The following is a 20,668-nucleotide window of genomic DNA, read 5'->3' on the forward strand; positions in this document are numbered from 1 at the left end:
TATCTATGATCTTCCTTCTGGCAAAAAATACAAAATTCCACACCTTTTTTACAGATAGGAGCTTAAAACTTCTACAGTTCGGTTCTCTGATATGCTGAATCTGATGGTGTGATTTTCATTAAGATTCTATGACTTTTAAGGGGCGTTTCCCCTTTTTTTTAATAAGGCAAATTTTCTTAGGCTTGTAACTTTTGATGGGTAGGACTAAACTTGATAAAAACATATATATATTTAAAATCAGTATAAAATCAAATTCTTTTGATGTATCTATTGGTATCAAAATTCTGTTTTTTAGAGTTTTGGTTACTATTGAGCCAGGATGCTCCTTACTTACAGTTCATTACCGCAAACTGTTTGATATATTTAACAAAGGGGCTTCAATACCTCCTCTGGTAAACTATTTTAATCATTCACACTATATACTGGCCAGTATTATGCTATAGGATAGGTTTCAGCTGTTTTTCTTTGAATTTTGGCAGTGTTTTCTGGTTATTGGATATGTAGGAGTTGAAAAACATACCCCAAATCTTCCCTTATCAAATCTATTTTTGATTTTATTTATTTGATTTTGATCTCCTATATGCTGACAATAGGCTAATTATGGCAGTCTTAAGACAGTGAGTCTTGCTTTCATGCCTAAGCTAGACTTCACTTTGCCCTTTGCTGTATGCTGAATCTTGTGTTTGAGCAATCTTCCTTTAATAATTCTGACAAAAAGGCAAACTTTAGCATAAAGACCTAAGGTTGAGAAAAGGCAGCCCCCTTCATATATGGAATAATTTCTATTTTTTTAAAGTTTTAATACTACTCCTTACTTTCAGCTGAAATATTTTTTTATTTAATTTCTAATCACTGTTCAAATTATACCAGGATATCCCCCCACCCCATTGTAAAATTTCCTCTGTGATTGGTAAAAACTGTTTGATTGGCTTTGGAGGCAATTTTTGATGAATGGCTATGAAATTTGAGGTTGGTATCAATAATTATTCTTAGAGTTTATTAAAATTTCCACTAAAAAAATCCCCCAGGAAATTTTCTAGTAAATTTGTTACAGTTCATATTAGGCTACTGATTTACAAATAAGGTAGGGTAAAAGACCTCTTTTTGGGAAAGACCACTTTTCTTTGACATTCTGGAAAAGCAGCAATGGGTTTTAGGACCACCCTTTTTTACTACAGAGTGATGCAATGTGAGGGCAGTAACAAGAATCCTGCCTTCTTGGTCAAATTTTCACTAATGATTTGTCAGCATAAATTGAAAATGTGGTCTCTGTTTTGAAAAGCAATTGAAAAGAAAATTATCTTTAATATTTTGTGATTTGTAGAATAAAAATCAAGCAATACAAGTTACATCTCTAGAATCAGAAGAAAAACAGCTTTCTGTTAATATGTGAATAAAACCGAAACACTAAATGAATATATATATCAAAATAGGATAATTGGTATTTCCAAAAAGAGGTCCCTGTAGGTAAGTTCATAAACTAGCAATTTCAAGTGTTTGATCTTAAAATAGTTCTAATAATAACCATACTGATGCATAGCTTAGATTTTTAGCTATTCATTAATATACACAATCCTTCTCAATTCCTGTTTGGTAATAAGATGTGAGGGATTTAGTTCTACTTAATTTTGCTCAATTTGATACTGGTTTTTTACCCTAAACATACCCCTTGACGCCTTTTTTATGCTCTTTCCAAATATAATAATCATTTTTACTGCAACAGAATTTTACCCCTACCCCTATATATACCAATTCAGGGTATAAGGACATTAGTGGGGGGTGGGGGTAAAATTCATTTCTGATGCAACTGAGGGTAAACTTTATCCCCACCCCCCTAATGTGCAAATATATACCCTAAATTAGTATATAGGTAAATATTTACCAAATCATATAATTGACTTACAAATAAAGTGAATATACCACTTGATGCCTTTTTTTATGCTCTTTCCAAATATAATAATCATTTTTGTCAGAAATGAATTTTACCATCCCTATATATACCAATGCAGGGTATATATTTGCATATTAGGGGGTGGGGTGAAGTTCAAACTTACCTCCCATTTACATCAGAAATAAAATATACCCCCACCCCCCTAATGTGCAAATATATACCCTGAATTGGTATATATAGGGGTGAGAGTAGAATTTAGTTCCAACAAAAATGATTAATATATTTGTAATGAGCATAAAAAATGCATAGAGTGGTAAGTTTACTTTGTTTGTAAGCCAATAATATGATTTGGTAAATATTTACTGGTATATATAGGGGTGGGGGTAAAATTCATTTGCAGCAAAAATGATTATTATATTTGGAAAGAGCATAAAAAGTCATCAAGTGGTATATTTACTTTATTCATAGGCTAGGCCTAAGTCAATAATATGAACTGCAAAAAACTACCAAATTTTTCTCTTGATAGGAAATTTTTCCTGTTCAAATTCCCTCCTACCCCCCAACAAAAATCCATATATTTCCCAATAACCAATAGGTGGACATCCACCACATGGCTAATATGGGAGTAAAGTTCATTTGTGATGCAAATGGATGCTATATTTAGATTGAGGATGCAATTCTAGGTTAATATTTGCACATTAGGGGGTGGGGGTATATATTTTGTGAATACAGAGGTCCTAAGAAGTTCATGAATTTCTTAGAAAAACTGGAAAAACAAAGAAAGAAGTGAAGATAAAGGCTCTCCCTCTGCAAAATGTGTTAACTAGGATTATTCTGTGTATTATGGAGTAAGAATTGTTTTCTTAATATGTTTCCTTATGTCCAGCTGGACTCCTAGGCTTAAAATACTGGTTGGTTGGCTAATTCAAAGATTTATATATAGGCTATATATACACTGTCAAATGGGATACCACCAGATGGCTAATTTGACACTGTATATATATACAAATCTTTGAATTAGCCAACCAACCAACCAGTATTTTAAGCCTAGGATTCCAGCTGGACACAAGGAAACATAGCCTATTAAGAAAATAATACTTACTTGATAATATGCAGAATAATCCTAGTTAACCCATTTAGCAGGGGGAGAGCCTTAATCTTCACTTCTATCCTTGTCTTTCCAGTTTTTCTAAGAAGTTCATGAATTTTTTAGAACCTATAGGCCTAGCCTATATTCACAGAATATATACCCCCACCCCCCTAATGTGCAAATATATACCCAGAATTGCATCCTGAATATAAATATAATATTCCTTTGCATCACAAATGAACTTTACCCCCAAATTAGCCATATGGTGGATGTCCCTGTCAAATTAGCCATCTGGTGGTATCCCCCAATAGGCCTATGTAAACAATAGACAGTTACGAAGATTAGCACAAGCATGAGAGCTTGAAAACACCTTCCCAATAGATTCCTTATTTAGCAGCACTTACTTTTCACATTAATGTACATTTTTTAAAGCAACCTGTCCTTAAATATTTTATTTACAAGTTTATGTTGATTGTCTTCTACCCCATGTTGTCACTACGAATTTTCAAAACATGTGAAAAAAGTGCCCCAAAACCTGCAAAATTCGTCAAAAACCTGAGACCACTTTCAGAGCGTGTTCAGGCCTTCTAAAGGGCTAGGCACACGTGGGATACCACCAGATGGCTAATTTGACAGTGTATACATATACAAATCTTGAAATTAGCCAACCGGCCAACCAGTATTTTAAGCATAGGAGTCCAGCTGAACATAAGGAAACATATTAAGAAAACAGTTCTTACTCCATAGTCTGCAGAAAAATCCTAGCTAACACATTTTGCAAGGGGAAAGCCCTTTTCTTCACTTCTTTCCTTGTTTTTATACCTTTTCTAAGAAAGTCATGAATTTCTTAGGACCTATATATTCAGAGAATATATACCCCCACCCCCCCCTAATGTGCAAATATATAACTAGAATTGCATCCTCAATCTAAATATAACATATATTTGCATCACAAATGAACTTTACTCCCATATTAGCCATATGGTGGATGTCCGGCACAGAGGGTTGCCACCCTGACCTGGAAGAATTTACTAAATCGGAGAGGAAAAATTTACTAGATCGCATCTGTTTTTAATAAATACTCAAAAAAAATTTTGCGCGTGCAGCTACGCCGCACTTGCACCATCACGCATCGACTTTTACTATAGGAGGATAATCAAAAGGATTTTCAGAATCTTATTTCCTTTCTTCTTCTTTTTTTTTCTCTTTTCCTATTTTCTTTCGTTTTCATAGTCCAATTGAAAATTCCGAAAACCTACAAGTTCAAAAATTCTTTTTTTGGATATATATATATATATATATATATATAATATAAATATATATATATATATATATATATATATATATATATATATATATATATATATATATATATATATATATATATATATATATATATATATATATATATATATATATATATATATATATATATATATATATATAATGTTACATTTCTAATTACTTTTAATTTCTCTCAGCAGGCTCCTTTTTTCTCAATAAAAATTTTCAAACGGAGGAGATTTACCTAATCACCTTGGGTGGTTGGCTTTTGTTTTGATTCCAATTGATTCCCAATCATCACAAATCCAAGTGACATTATAGCTTAATTTTTAGTTGGTAAGATTTGATACACAGAAAGATGATTTTGTCGACCTTTAGACGCCGGAAGTGAAGTGTCTGTTGTTTATGAAAATAGGTGACTGCTTGTTTGTGTCTTTAAGAGACAGACAAGCAAAATTGTAAATTGTAGAACAGACAAGCAAAAATTGTAAATTGTCATATATTTACGATAATTTTTTTCCCTGAATTCATGGAAAATAAAAAACAGTTTTGTTTAGGCCTACTATAAATCATGACTTTTTACTAGTTTTTACTAGATTTCGGGAAATTTACTAGATCCTCTAAATTTACTAGATTTATTTTTTTACTAAATCTAGTAATAGCCTACTGCCGGTGGCAACCCTGCCGGCACACGTAGCTGATTTCGGGAACCGATTTCAGCAAGGTGTATTCCACGTAGAGTGATTACAAGTAATGTTGCTAAGAGGCGGGGCTTAGTGACGTTTTTTGATGATTAATTATCATTAACTACGTTCTAGACAAGGAATGTACTAGGGCTTCAGAGTTTTAGGCATGTAATTAATCGTATTTAATGATTATCGTAAATTAATGATGATGAATCACCGAAAAACGTCACTAAGCCCCGCTTCTTAGCATCATTATTTATAATCACTCGACGTGGAATACACCCTTGCTGAAATCGGTTCCCGAAATCAGCTACGTGGGCCTAGCCCTTTAGGGCAGTTTACTCTTTGTACTCAGGGTTGCCATCAGACCAAAAAATTTCGTAACGCATTAACTCTTAAAAACGTAAATTTTGATAGGAAAGTCTCTTTTCAAGGCAGGGTACCTTTATTTTGCTTTCAAGAGCGGTACTTAAAGGGGGGAGGGGACATTTGTTGCCTGCATAATTTGAAAAATATATTTTTATGTAATCTCATTAAAAATCTTCCCTCCAATTTTTAAAAGGTGGCTAAAAAGTATACAATAATAACAATTCATGCTTCTTTATCTTTGGAGGTTCCTATTTATTCAACTGTAAGTGCTGCTTCCAGTTTACTTGCACAATAGAAAGACACCCCCCCCCGCCCGATGCCTGTATATAACCTTAGGCTACTATTTTGCTTATTTTGTTGTTGTTGTTTTTAATTGCCATTATTGGTGTTTTAAACCAAAAGTTGATGAGTAATACGTACAAGACAAAATGCAAATCAATAAACGCAGGACAATTTAGAGTTTTTCAGAAAAGACGATAATTAACTAAATTTTGTTTTGTTAAATTTCAATAAAAAACGATTTTAATAAATCCAGTTTCTTAAAAAGACCCAAACAATTCTTTTAATTGCACCCTTCCTGTCTAATATTTTAGATTGGCTCGGTCTCAGTCTTACCTCCTCCAGCTTTAAGTTTGCATTGCTCCAACATGACGATTTGAGCAATTCCGAGTGACAGAGTTTTTGTTTTGTTTTTATTTTACCGAACAAAAAATATATCAATTGTTGTCTTCAGTTCTAATACGAAACAGCAGTTATTTTACATAAAATGCCTTTTTCCGTTTGTAATTGAAATCGTAACTCCCTACCAAAAGAAAGCAAGAAATGAGAGAAGAGTTCACACAATTCATCCCCAAGAATGTTATCCTAAAGCTGTTTTGATGAGTTTCACAAGTCCAGGCACGTACAAAGAATTCTTAGGGGAGGAGGTAAAAAAAAGAAGATAATTTATAATGGCATGGGGTGATAATTTTTATTGGTTTAAAGTTTGGACTTCGCCCTTCGCTTTCGTAACATAAACAATTTTTTTTTTTTTTTATTAATCTGCAATATATCGTTCGTAGTAAAAATTGTGGTATTTTATTTAGATATATTATCGAACAGGTCTCAGAAAGAAAAACAACAGTAAAACGACTGATTTTTCAAACTTCCTTGCAAAAAACTAAAGAAGGAAAAAAATCTTTGTGTGAAGCTTCTCAATTTGGCACATTTTCTACCCCTGATATTTATGTTAAAAATGCATGCCAAGTTTCAATTAAGCACCAAGCATGTGCACCTAGTTTTTGAGTCTTCAGTTCTTCTCCAGTCTCGGGAAGCTTTAACAAGCTATATCCCAAATCTTGAGAGTGAAGTAGGGGTTGGCTCTCAAGATAAATAACAGCTTTTTGTCAGTGCTGCTAGTGATTACATGGCTGAGCTATCCAAAAACACTTCAGTGGAAAGAAGTTTAAATTCTTCCAAATGAAAGAATCAATGAAAATTCCAATACCCCATATTTTCCACTTTCAAATGCAAAACTAACTAAGGAAAAAACACGGAAAAAGTATGCCTATGAGTCTCAAGACCTCCAGTCGCCAATACAGTATAGCAAGGAAAGATGACACCTTAGAGGTTGGCCCCTCCCCACACCCATCATTCCCCCAAACAAATCCAATCAAAATTTTGAGATAGCCATTTTATTCAGCGTAGTTGATTTCCAGATAGACAATATGTTCTTGAGGAGGACACTCCCCCACAACCATCGGGGCAAGGGTTATAAGTTATGCCCTGAGGGCATATAAGAACGATGTTGGCACAATGTATTATTTATTACTTTTTTTCCTTAGGAGCAGGGCACTTCGTATCGAAAAATTTGTCGTAGAAACTTCAAAAAGTGCTCCTTCAATTGGAAATTGGAGTGGCTTGTGCCCTTTCTAATAGTCGAAAGTGATTAGAAGGCAACTAACACCCCTTCCACGCCCAACATTTCCCAAAACACATCCAATCAAAATTTTGAGATAGCAATTTGTCCAGCGTAGTTGATTTCCGGATAGAAATTATGTTTTTGAGGAGGACAATCCTTCACAGCCTTCAATGCAAGGGTTGTAAGTTATGCCCTGGGGACATATAAGGTTTTTATAGAGGGCGTTGTCGTAGAAACTTCAAAAAAGGCTCATTCGATTGGAAATAAAAAGGGCTAGTGCCCTTTTTAATACTCGATAGTTATTGGAGGGCAACTAGCCCCCCGCCCCCGCGCCCATCATTCCCCCAAACACATCCAATCAACATTTTGAGATAGCCATTTTGTTCAGTGTATTGATAGAAAAATCAGCGTGTTGATTTCCAGATAGAAAAACAATTTTTAAGGAGGAAACTCCCCCACAAAATTCGGGGCAAGGGTTTTAAGTTATGTCCTGTGGGCATATAAGAACGATTTTGGCACAATGTATTATTTATGATTTTTTCCCTTTAGAGCTGGGAACTTTGTATCAGAAAAGTTGTCGTAGAAACTTCAAAAAGGGCTCATTCAATTAGAAAATGGAGTGGCTTGTGCCCTTTTTAATAGTCAAAAGTTATTGGAAGGCAACTAACACCCCTTCCACGCCCAACATTTCCTAAAACACATCCAATCAAAATTTTAGAGATAGCCATTTTGTTCAGCGTAGTTGATTTCCAGATAGAAATTATGTTTTTGAGGAGGACACTCCCCACAGCCCTCAGGGCAAGACTTGTAAGTTATACCATGAGGGCATATAAGAATGACGTTGGCACAATGTATTATTTATTATTTTTTTCCTTTAGAGCAGGGCACTTCGTATCGAAGAAGTTGTCGTAGAAACTTCGAAAAGGGCACATTCAATTGGAAATTAGAGTGGCTTGTGCCCTTTTTAATAGTCGAAAGTGATTGGAAGGCAACTAAGGCCCCGTTCACACCCAACATTTCCCACAACACATACGGTCAAATTTTGAGAAAACTATTTTGTTTAGCATAGTTGGTTTCCAGATAGAAATTATGTTTTTGAGGAGAAATCTCCACCATATCCTTCAGGGCAAGGGTTGTAAGTTATGCCCTGGGGGATATAATGTTTTTGTAGAAGGTGTTGTCATAGAAACTTCAAAATAGGGTCATTCGATAGGAACTTCAAAGGGCTAGTGCCTTTTTTAATAGTAAAAAGTGATTGGAGGGCAACTAAACCCCCTCTCATGCCCACCTTTTCCCCAAATACATCCAATCAAAATTTTTAGATAGCCATTTTATTCAACGTAGTTTTAAGTTCTGGATATTAGTTCTTTGAGGATGAAAACCCCCCCCCCCCCACAGCCCTCAGGGAAAGGGGTGTACGTTATGCCCTGGGGGAATAAAAAGTTTTTATAGAACGCTTTGTCGTAGAAACTTCAAATAGGGCTCACTCGATTGGAAATTGAAATGGCTAGTGCTCTTTTTAATAGTTGAAAGTAATTGGAAGGCAACTAGCACCCCTTCTACGCCCACCATTTCCCCAAACACATCCAATCAAAATTTTGAGATTTCCATTTTGTTTCGCGCAGTTTCAAGTTCAGGAAATTATACTTTTGAGCAGGAGACTCCCCCCAGAATCTTCAGGGCAAGGGTTATAAGTTATGCCCTGAGGGCATATAAGTTTTTATTGAAATCTTTGTCGTAGAAACTTCAAAAAGGGCTCATTCAATTGGAAATTCAAAGGTCTAGTGCCCTTTTTAACACTCCCCCCACAGTCTTCAAGGCAAGGGTTAAGAGTTATGCCCGCCCTGGGGGCATATAAGATTATTATTGAAAACTTTGTCATAGAAACTTCAAAAAGGGCTCATTTGATTGGAAATTCAAAGGGCTAGTGCCCTTTTAAATAGTCGAAAGTGATTGGAGGGCAACTAACCCCCCTCTCACACCCACCTTTAATGGTTACTTTGAAAATTGCACCAACGTAGTAGTTTCTTATTTCTTTAGCCTTGTCTTCAAGTAAACTATCTGAATAATCATAGGCAGCGCGGTCGCGTTGCCTAAGTAAAGAACGATGCTGGCACAATGTATTATTTATTTTCCAAAAAAGGCTCATTTGATTGGAAATTCAAAGGGCTAGTGCCCTTTTTAATAGTCAAAAGTGATTAGAGGGCAGCTAACCCACCTCTCACGCCCACCTTTTCCCCAAACACATCTAATCAAAACTTTGAGATAGCCATTTTATTCAAGGTAGTTTTAAGTTCTGGAAATTAGGTCTTTGATGATGACAACCACCCACAGCCCTCAGGGCAAGCGTTGTAAATTATGCCCAGGGGGCATATAAGGTTTTTATATAACGCGTTGTCATAGAAACTTAAAAAAGTTCTCATTTGATTGGAAATTGAAATGTCTAGTGCTCTTTTAAATAGTCGAAAGTGATTGGAAAGCAACTAACACCCCATCCACACCCACCATTTCCCCAAACATGTCCAATAAAGATTTTGAGATAGCCATTTTGTTTAGTTCAGTTCAAAGGCCTAGGAATTATATCTTTGAGCAGGTCTCTCCCCCCACAGTTATCAGGGTAACGGTTATAAGTTATGCCCTGGAGACTGGTAAGGTTTTTTTTGAAAGGTTTGTCGTAGTTACTTGAAAAAAGGGCTAATTTGATTGGAAATTCTAAGGCCTATTGCCCTTTTAAATAGTCGAAAGTGATTTGAGGGCAACTAGCCCCCCTCTTGCGCCCATCTTTTCCCCGAACACATCTAATAAAAAATTTGAGATAGCCATTTTATTCAATGAAGTTTTAAGTTCTGGAAATTAGGTCTTTGACGATGACAACCCCCCAGAGCCGTCAGGGCAAGGGTTGTAAGTTATGCCCAGGAGTATAAGGTGGAGTTTGTAAGACTATAAAGTAAAGTTTTCAGTCAATCTCAAATACTTAAAATGAATAAAAAATTATTTGATTCTCTTAATTTTAAGTTATTGTAAATTTGGTTTATAATGAATACGTCCAATATCACTATTTGTAGCAACCTCACGGAAACTTCAGTAACCTCATGAAACCCTTCTCTGTGGAACTTCCATCCAATGTAGAGTGCATCCCCACCTATGTCAAATTCTCTCCAAACAGTTCTGTCCTTGCTGAGAATCCCTTCTCCCTGTAAAATTGCTAGCAGGTGATTCAGCCTGGAAAAATTCTCCTTAGCATTCTTTCATTTGAATAAGACTTTAATCTCTAATTGGGTTCTTGATCCCTCCAGAAATGCACCCTTTCATGGAAATTATTTCCTGGAAATCAAACCACATGGAAAAAAGCCCCTGGATAATTCTCAAAGAAAATTTCTACATGAAAAATTTGGCAAAGAGAATGTAAGACCATTAAAAAGAATTTTGCATAGTAATTCTGTCAAATCCTCCCAGTGTCACATTTCCCTTGGAATATTCACCCCCCCCCCAGAAATGTTCTCCCTATATAAATCCACCCCCCCACCCCAACCTCAACCCCCCCAAAAACAATGTATGTATACTTCTCAATAACAAATTCTATATATAAGCAACAGGCAAATTTCATAACTTACCGGCCTCCCGCCACGGACTGTGGGGGTTCATTTTACACCTAAGGACATAATTGTTTGATCTTTCAACTATACTGAACAAAATGGCTATATCAAAATTTTGATCAGATAAATTTTGGAGAAAAATGGGCGTGGGAGGGGGCCCAGTTGCCCTCCAGTCTTATTAGTCACTTGAAAAGGACACTAGAAATTTTCATTTCTGTTTGAATGCACCCTCTCCTGATCTTCTAGGACCATTCTTTGAATAGAATCACCACAAGGGAAAAAATAAACACACATCCATGATCTGTCTTCTGGCAAAAATAGGAAAATTCCCCATTTTCACAGATAGGAGCTTGAAAATTCTACAGTAGGGTTCTCTGGTATGCTGAATTTGATAATGTGATTCATTAAGATTCCTGTCATTTTAGGGAATGTTTCCTCCTATTTCAAAAATTGTAACTTTTTGATTTTGTAAATTGCTGGGAAATCCAGTGCCGCTTCATGAAAATTCTCTTCTGCCATGAAAAATTCCTCCATGGTAAGATCCTCCAACATAAGCCCTCCCCCCACCAGAAACAAATCCCCCTCAAAACGTCTGTATACTTTCCAATAACCAATAATATATGTAAACAATGGGCAAAGTTAATAACTTGCAGCCCTTCCCTAAGGGCTTATAGGAGATTAAGTTGTCCTCAAAGATAGTTATTAGATTTTTTCACTATGCTGAACAAAATGGCTATCTCAAATTTTTTACCTGGGTACTTTGAGAAAAAAATCAGCATAGGAGGGGGGCCAGCTGGTTGCCCTCTAATTTTTTGGTCACTAGAACTTTTAATTTCCATTCAAATGAGCCCTCTTGCAACATTCTAGGACCACTGGGTTGATAGGATCACTCCTGGGGAAAAAAAACAAATAAACACATATCTATGATCTTCCTTCTGGCAAAAAATACAAAATTCCACACCTTTTTTACAGATAGGAGCTTAAAACTTCTACAATGGGGTTCTCTGATATGCTGAATCTGATGGTGTGATTTTCATTAAGATTCTATGACTTTTAGGGGGAGTTTCCCCTTTTTTTTAATAAGGCAAATTTTCTTAGGCTTGTAACTTTTGATGGGTAGGACTAAACTTGATAAAAACATATATATTTAAAATCAGTATAAAATCAAATTCTTTTGATGTATCTATTGGTATAAAAATTCAGTTTTTTTAGAGTTTTGGTTAGTATTGAGCCAGGATGCTCCTTACTTACAGTTCATTACCACAAACTGTTTGATATATTTAACAAAGGGGCTTCACTACCTCCTCTGGTAAACTATTTTAATCATTCACACTATATACTGGCCAGTATGATGCTATAGGATAGGTTTCAGCTGTTTTTCTTTGAATTTTGGCAGTGTTTTCTGGTTATTGAAAATGTAGGAGTTGAAAAACATACCCCAAAGCTTCCCTTATCAAATCTATTTTTGACTTTATTTATTTGATTTTGATCTCCTATATACTGACAATAGGCCAATTATGGCAGTCTTAAGACAGTGAGTCTTGCTTTCATGCCTAGGCTAGACTTCACTTTGCCCTTTGCTGTATGCTGAATCTTGTGTTTGAGCAATCTTCCTTAAATAATTCTGACAAAAAGGCAAACTTTAGCAAAAAGACCTAGGGTTGAGAAAAGGCAGCCCCCTTCATATATGGATTAATTTCTATTTTTTTAAAGTTTTAATACTACTCCTTACTTTCAGCTGAAATATTTTTTTATTTAATTTCTAGTCACTGTTCAAATTATACCAGGATATCCCCCCCACCCCATTGTAAAATTTCCTCTGTGATTGGCAAAAACTGTTTGATTGGCTTTGGAGGCAATTTTTGATGAATGGCTATGAAATTTGAGGTTGGTATCAATAATTACCCTAATCTTTCTTAGAGTTTATTAAAATTTCCACTAAAAAAATCCCCCAGGAAATTTTCTAGTAGATTTGTTACAGTTCATATTAGGCTACTGATTTACAAATAAAGTAGGGTAAAAGACCTCTTTTTGGGAAAGACCACTTTTCTTTGACATTCTGGAAAAGCAGCAATGGGTTTTAGGACCACCCCTTTTTACTACAGAGTGATGCAATATGAGGGCAGGAACAAGAGCCTTCTTGGTCAAATTTTCACTAATGATTTGTCAGCATAAATTAAAATGCAGTCTCTGTTTTGAAAAGCAATTGAAAAGAAAATTATCTTTAATATTTGTGATTTATAGAATAAAAATCAAGCAATAAAAGTTACATTTCTAGAATCAGAAGAAAATCAGCTTCCTGTTAATATGTGAATAAAACTAAAACACTAAAAGGATATATACATTAAAATAGGATAATTGGTATTTCCAAAAAGAGGTCCCTGTAGGTAAGTTCATAAACTAGAAATTTCAAGTGTTTGATCTTAAAATAATTCTAATAATAACCATACTGATGCATAGCTTAGATTTTTAGCTATTTATTAATATACACAATCCTTCTCAATTCCTCTTTGGTAATAAGATGTGGGGGATTTAGTTTTACATAATTTTGCTCAATTTGATACTGGTTTTTTACCCTAAATATACCCTTGACGCCTTTTTTATGCTCTTTCCAAATATAATAATCATTTTTACTGCAAAAGAATTTTACCCCCACCCCTATATATACCAATTCAGGGTATAAGGACATTAGTGGGGGGTGGGGGTAAAATTCATTTCTGATGCAACTGAGGGTAAACTTTATCCCCACCCCCCTAATGTGCAAATATATACCCTAAATTGGTATATAGGTAAATATTTACCAAATCATATAATTGACTTACAAATAAAGCAAATATACCACTTGATGCCTTTTTGTATGCTCTTTCCAAATATAATAATCATTTTTGTCGGAAATGAATTTTACCCCACCCCTATATATACCAATTCAGGGTATATATTTGCACATTAGGGGGGTGGTGGTGAAGTTTAAACTTACCTCCCATTTACATCAGAAATAAAATATACCCCTACCCCCCTAATGTGCAAATATATACCCTGAATTTGTATATACAAACTTTGTATATACTTCATTCATATATACCCTGAATTTGTATATACAAACTTTGTATATACTTCATTCATAGGCTAGTAGTTGGTAGTTTCAAAAAACTACCAACTTTTTCTCTTGATAGAAAATTTTTCCTGTTCAAATTCCCTCCTACCCCACAAAAGAAATCCATATTTTTCACAATAACCAATAGGCAGACATCCACCACATGGCTAATATGGGAGTAAAGTTCATTTGTGATGCAAATGGATGTTATATTTAGATTGAGGATGCAATTCTAGGTATATATTAGCACAATAGGGGGTGGGGAATATATTCTGTGAATATATAGGTTCTAAGAAATTCATGAATTTCTTAGAAAAACTGGAAAAACAAGGAAAGAAGTGAAGATAAAGGCTCTCCCCCTGCAAAATGTGTTAACTAGGATTATTCTGTGTATTACAGAGTAATAATTGTTTTCTCAAATATGTTTCCTTATGTCCAGCTGGGCTCCTAGGCTTAAAATACTGGTTGGTTGGCTAATTCAAAGATTTTTATATAGGCTAGGCCTATGTAGGCTAGGCTATATATACACTGTCAAATGGGATACCACCAGATGACTAATTTGACACTTTATATATATACAAATCTTTGAATTAGCCAACCAACCAACCAGTATTTTAAGCCTAGGATTCCAGATGGACACAAGGAAACATATTAAGAAAATAATACTTACTTGATAATATGCAGAATAATCCTAGTTAACACATTTAGCAGGGGGAGAGCCTTAATCTTCACTTCTATCCTTGTTTTTCCAGTTTTTCTAAGACATTCATGATTTTTTTAGAACCTATAGCCTATAGCCTATTCACAGAATATATAGCCTACCCCCACCCCCCTAATGTGCAAATATATACCCAGAATTGCATCCTGAATCTAAGCATATCATTCATTTGCATCACAAATGAACTTTACTCCCATATTAGCCCTGTGGTGGATGTCCCTGTCAAATTAGCCATCTGGTGGTATCCCCCAATAGGCCTATGTAAACAATAGACAGTTACAAAGATTAGCACAAGCATGAGAGCTTGAAAACACCTTCCCAATAGATTCCTTATTTAGCAGCACTTACTTTTCACATTAATGTCCATTTTTTAAAGCAGCCTGTCCTTAAATATTGTATTTACAAGTTTATGTTGATTGTCTTATACCCCATGTTGTCACTACGAATTTTCAAAGCCTGTGAAAAAAGTGCCCAAAAACGTGCAAAATTCGTCAAAAACCTTAGACCACTTTCAGAGCGTGTTCAGGCCTTCTAAAGGGCTAGGCACACATGGGATACCACCAGATGGCTAATTTAACAGTGTATATATATACAAATCTTGAAATTAGTCAACAAGTATTTAAAACATAGGAGTCCAGCTGAACATAGGGAAACATTAAGAAAACAATTATTACTCCATAATATGCAGAATAATCCTAGCTAACACATTTTGCAGGGGGAAAGCCTTTATCATCACTTCTTTCCGTTTTTATAGTTTTTCTAAGAAAGTCATGAATTTCTTAGGACCTATATATTCACAGAATATATACCCCCACCCCCCTAATGTGCAAATATATAACTAGAATTGCATCCTCAATCTAAATATAACATCCATTTGCATCAAAAATGAACTTTACTTCCATATTAGCCATATGGTGGATTTCCGGCACAAGGGGGTTGTCACCCTGACCTGGAAGAATTTACTAAATCGGAGAGGAAAAATTTACTAGATTGCATCTGTTTTACTAAATGCTCAAAGAAAATTTTTGCGCGTGCGGCTACGCCGCATTTGCACCATCATGCATCGATTTTTACTGTAGGAGGATAATGAATACGATTTTCACAATTTTTTCTTCCTTTTTTCTTCTTTTTTTTTCTCTTTTCCTATTTTCTTTCGTTTTCATAGTCCGATTGAAATTTTCGAAAACCTACAAGTTCAAAAATCCTTTTTTTTGGATATATATATATATATATATATATATATATATATATATATATATATATATATATATATATATATATATATATATATATATATATATATATATATATATATATATATATATATATATATATATATATATATTATATATATATATATATATATATATATATATATATATATATATATATATATATATATATATATATATATATATATATATATATATATATGTATATATACATATATATATATATATATATATATATACATATATATATATATATATATATATAATGTTACATTTCTAATTACTTTTAATTTCTCTCAGCAGGCTCCTTTTTCTCAATAAAAATTTTCAAACGGAGGAGATTTACCTAATCACCTTGGGTGGTTGGCTTTTGTTTTGATTCCAATAGATTCCCAATCATCACAAATCCAAGTGTCATTATAGCTTAATTTTTAGTTGGTAAGATTTGATACACAGAAAGCTGATTTTGTCGACGCTTAGACGCCGGAAGTGAAGTGTCTGTTGTTTATGCAAATAGGTGACTGCTTGTTTGTCTCTTTAAGAGACATACAAGCAAAATTGTAAATTGTAAAACAGACAAGCAAAAATTGTAAATTGTCATATATTTATGATAATTTTTTTCCCTGAATTCATGGAAAATAAAAAAAAGGTTTTGTTTAGGCCTACTATAAATCATGACTTTTTATTAGTTTTTACTAGATTTCGGGAAATTTACTAGATCCTCTAAATTTACTAGATTTTTTTTTACTAAATCTAGTAAAAGCCTACTGCCGGTGGCAACCCTGCCGGCACACGTAGCTGATTTCGGGAACCGATTTTAGCAAGGTGTATTCCACGTCGAGTGATTACAAGTAATGTTGGTAAGAGGCGGGGCTTAGTGACGTTTTTTGATGATTAGTTATCATTAACTACGTTCTAGACAAGGAATGTACTAGGGCTTTAGAGTTTTAGGCATATAATTAATCGTATTTAATGATTATCGTAAATTAATGATGATTAATCACCGAAAAACGTCACTAAGCCCCGACTATTACCATCATTAATTAGAATCACTCGCCGTGGAATATACCCTTGCTGAAATCGGTTACCGAAATCAGCTACGTGTGCCGAGCCCTTTACGGCAGTTTACTCTTTGTACTCAGGGTTGCCATCAGACCAAAAAATTTCGTAACGCATAAACTCTTAAAAACGTAACTTTTGATAGGACAGTCTCTTTTCAAGGGAGGGTGCCTTAATTTTGCTATCAAGAGCGGTACTTAAAGGGGGGAGGGGACATTTGTTGCCTGTATAATTTGAAAACTATATTTTTACGTAATCTCATTAGAAATCTTCCCTCCAATTTTTAAAAGGTGGCTAAAAAGTATACAATAATAACAATTCATACTTCTTTATCTTCGGAGATTCCTATTTATTCAACTGTAAGTGCTGCTTCCAGTTTACTTGCACAATAGAAAAACACCCCCCCTCCCGATGCGTGTATATAACCTTAGGCTACTATTTTGCTTATTTTGTTGTTGTTGTTTTTAATTGCCATTATTGGTGTTTTAAACCAAAAGTTGATGAGTAATACATACAAGACAAAATGCAAATCAATAAACACAGGACAATTTAGAGTTTTTTAGAAAAGACGATAATTAACTAGATTTTGTTTTGATAAATTTCAATAAAAAACGATTTTAATAAATCCAGTTTCTTAAACGGACCCAAACAATTCTTTTAATTGCACCCTTCCCGTCTAATATTTTAGATTGGCTCGGTCTCAGTCTTACCACCTCCAGCTTTAAGTTTGCATCGCTCCAACATGACGATTTGAGCAATTCCGAGTGATAGAGCTTTTGTTTTGTTTTTATTTTATCGAACAAAAAATATTTCAATCGTTGCGTTAAGTTCTTATACAAAACAGCAGTTATTTTACATAGAATGCCTTTTTCTGTTTGTAATTTGAATCGTAACTTCCAACCAAAAGAAAGCAAGAAATAAAAGAAGAGTTCTTACAATTCATCCCCAAGAATGTTATCCTAAAGCTGTTTTGATGGGTTTCACAAGTCCAGGCACGTACAAAGAATTCTTAGGGGAGGAGGTAAAAAAAGAAGATAATTTATGATAATTTATAATGGCATGGGGTGATAATTTTTATTGGTTTAAAGTTTGGACTTCGCCCTTCGCTTTCGTAACATAAACGTTTTTTTTTTTTTTATTAATATGCAATATATCGTTCGTAGTAAAAATTGTGGTATTTTATTTAGATATCTTATCGAACAGGTCTCAGAAAGAAAAACAACAGTAAAACGACTGATTTTTCAAACTTCCTTGCAAAAAACTAAAGAAGGAAAAAAATCTTTGTGTGAAGCTTCTCAATTTGGCACATTTTCTACCCCTGATATTTATGTTAAAAATGCATGCCAAGTTTCTTTTAGTTAAAGCACTGAGTTTCAATTAAGCACCAAGCATGTGCACCTAGTTTTTGAGTCTTCAGTTCTTCTCCAGTCTCGGGAAGTTTTAACAAGCTATATCCCAAATCTTGAGAGTGAAGTAGTGGTTGGCTCTCGAGATAAATAACAGCTTTTTTGTCAGTGCTGCTAGTGATTACATGGCTGAGCTATCCGAAAACGCTTCAGTGGAAAGAAGTTTAAATTCTTCCAAATGAAGGAATCAATGAAAATTCCGATACGCCATATTTTCCACTTTCAAATGCAAAACTAACTAAGGAAAAAACACGGAAAAAGTAAGCCTATGAGTCCCAAGACCTGCAGTCGCCAATACAGTATAGCATGGAAAGATAATACCTTAGAGGTTGGCCCCTCCCCACGCCCATCATTCCCCCAAACAAATCCAATCAAAATTTTGAGGTAACCATTTTATTCAGCGTAGTTGATTTCCAGTTATAAAATGTCTTTTTCGGGAGGAAATTTCCCTAGAATCATCAGGACAAGGGTTTTAAGTTATGCCTTGAGGGCATATTAGAAAGATGTTGGCACAATGTATCATTGAATTTTGTTTTGCTTTAGAGCAGGACACGTATCGAAAAAGTTGTCGTAGAAACTTCGAAAAGGGCTCATTCAATTGAAAATTGGAGTGGCTTGTGCCCTTTTTAATAGTCGAAAGTGATTGAAAGGCAACTAACACCCCTTCCACGCCCAACATTTCCCGAAACACATCCTATCAAAATTTTGAGATAGCAATTTTGTCCTGCGTATTTGATTTCCAGATAGAAATTATGTTTTTGAGGGGGACACTCCTTCACAGCCTTCAATGCAAGGGTTTTAAGTTATGCCCTGGGGGCATATAAGGTTTTTATAGAAGGTGTTGTCGTAGAAACTTCAAAAAAGGCTCATTTGATTGTAAATTAAAAGGGCTAGTGCCCTTTTTAATAGTCAAAAGATATTGGAGGACAACTAGCCTCCCCCCCCCTCACCCACAACCATCATTCCCCCAGACACATCCAATCAAAATTTTGAGATAGGCATATTGTTCAGCGTATTGATAGAAAAATCAGCGTGTTGATTTCCAGACAGAAAAAAATTTTTTGAGGAGGACACTCTCCCACAAAACTCGGGGCAAGGGTTTTAAGTTATGCCCTGTGAGCATATAAGAACGATTTTGGCACAATGTATTATTTATGATTTTTTCCCTTTAGAGCTGGGAACTTCGTATCGGAAAAGTTGTCGTAGAAACTTCGAAAAGGGCTCATTCAATTAGAAAATGGAGTGGCTTGTGCCCTTTTTAATAGTCGAAAGTTATTGAAAGGCAACTAACACCCCTCCCACGCCCACCATTTCCCAAAACACATCCAATCAAAATTTTGAGATAGCCCTTTTGTGTTCAGCGTCGTTGATTTCCAGATAGAAATTTTATTTTTGAGGAGGACACTCCCCCACAGCCTTCAGGGCAAGGGTTTTAAGTTATGCCCTGAAGGCATATAAGAACGATGTTGGCACAATGTATTATTTTTTCCCTTTAGACCAGGGTACTTCGTATTGAATAAGTTGTCGTAAAAACTTCAAAAAGGGCTAATTCAATTGACAATTAGAGTTGCTTGTGCCATTTTAAATAGTCGAAAGTGATTGGAAGGCAACTAACACCCCTTCCACACCCAACATTTCCCGAAACACATCCAATCAAAATTTTGAGATAGCCATTTTGTTCAGCATAGTTGATTTCCAGATAGAAATTAGTTTTTTGAGGAGGACACTCCCCCACAGCCTTTAGGGCAAGGGTTGTAAGTTATGCCTTGGGGGCATATAATTTTTTTGTAGAAGGCGTTGTCGTAGAAACTTCAAAATAGGGTCTTTCGATTGGAACTTCAAAGGGCTAGTGCCCTTTTTAATCGTCGAAAGTGATTGGAGGGCAACTAACCCCCCTCTCACGCCCACCTTTTCCCCAAACACATCCAATCAAGATTTTTAGATAGCCATTTTATTCAACATAGTTTTAATTTCTAGAAATTAGGTCTTTGAGGATGACAATCCCCCCACAGCCCTCAGGGCAAGGGTTGTAAGTTATGCCCTGGGGGCATATAAGGTTTTTATAGAACGCTTTGTCATAGAAACTTCAAATAGGGCTCACTCGATTGGAAATTGAAATGGCTAGTGCTATTTTTAATAGTCAAAAGGAATTGGAAGGCAATTAGCACCCCTTCTACGCCCACCATTTCCCCAAACACATCCAATGAAAATTTTGAGATATCCATTCTGTTCCACGCAGTTTCAAGTTCAGGAAATTATACTTTTGAGCAGGAGACTCCCCTCACAATCTTCAGGGCAAGGGTTATAGGTTATGCCCTGAGGGCATATAAGTTTTTATTGAAA

The 20,668-nt window shown here is 35.0% G+C and overlaps 1 protein-coding gene across 3 annotated transcripts in view; it reads right to left on the reverse strand.

Moving 5' to 3' along the window:
• Positions 1–15,058, reverse strand: part of LOC148954216 (poly(A)-specific ribonuclease PARN-like) — a 105,089-nt gene extending 90,031 nt beyond the window's left edge. Inside the window, exons 1-2 of one of the 3 annotated variants that reach the window (XM_089086048.1) lie at positions 14,977–15,046; positions 11,568–11,708 (exon numbers count right to left, since the gene is read on the reverse strand). In XM_089086048.1, coding sequence (XP_088942174.1) covers positions 11,568–11,655 — 88 coding nt within the window. In that variant the 5' untranslated portion in view covers positions 11,656–11,708; positions 14,977–15,046. Of the gene's footprint in view, positions 1–3,385; positions 3,509–11,567; positions 11,709–14,976 lie in introns of those variants that run through there. The other 2 variants (XM_089086049.1, XM_089086050.1) reach the window with 2 other exon arrangements.
• Between the last annotated feature and the right edge of the window lie 5,610 nt (positions 15,059–20,668).

Source organism: Artemia sp. Qi Xiang Cuo, chromosome 3 (assembly GCF_049724085.1).
Source record: "Artemia sp. Qi Xiang Cuo chromosome 3, ASM4972408v1, whole genome shotgun sequence".
Classification (NCBI taxonomy): domain Eukaryota; kingdom Metazoa; phylum Arthropoda; class Branchiopoda; order Anostraca; family Artemiidae; genus Artemia; species Artemia sp. Qi Xiang Cuo.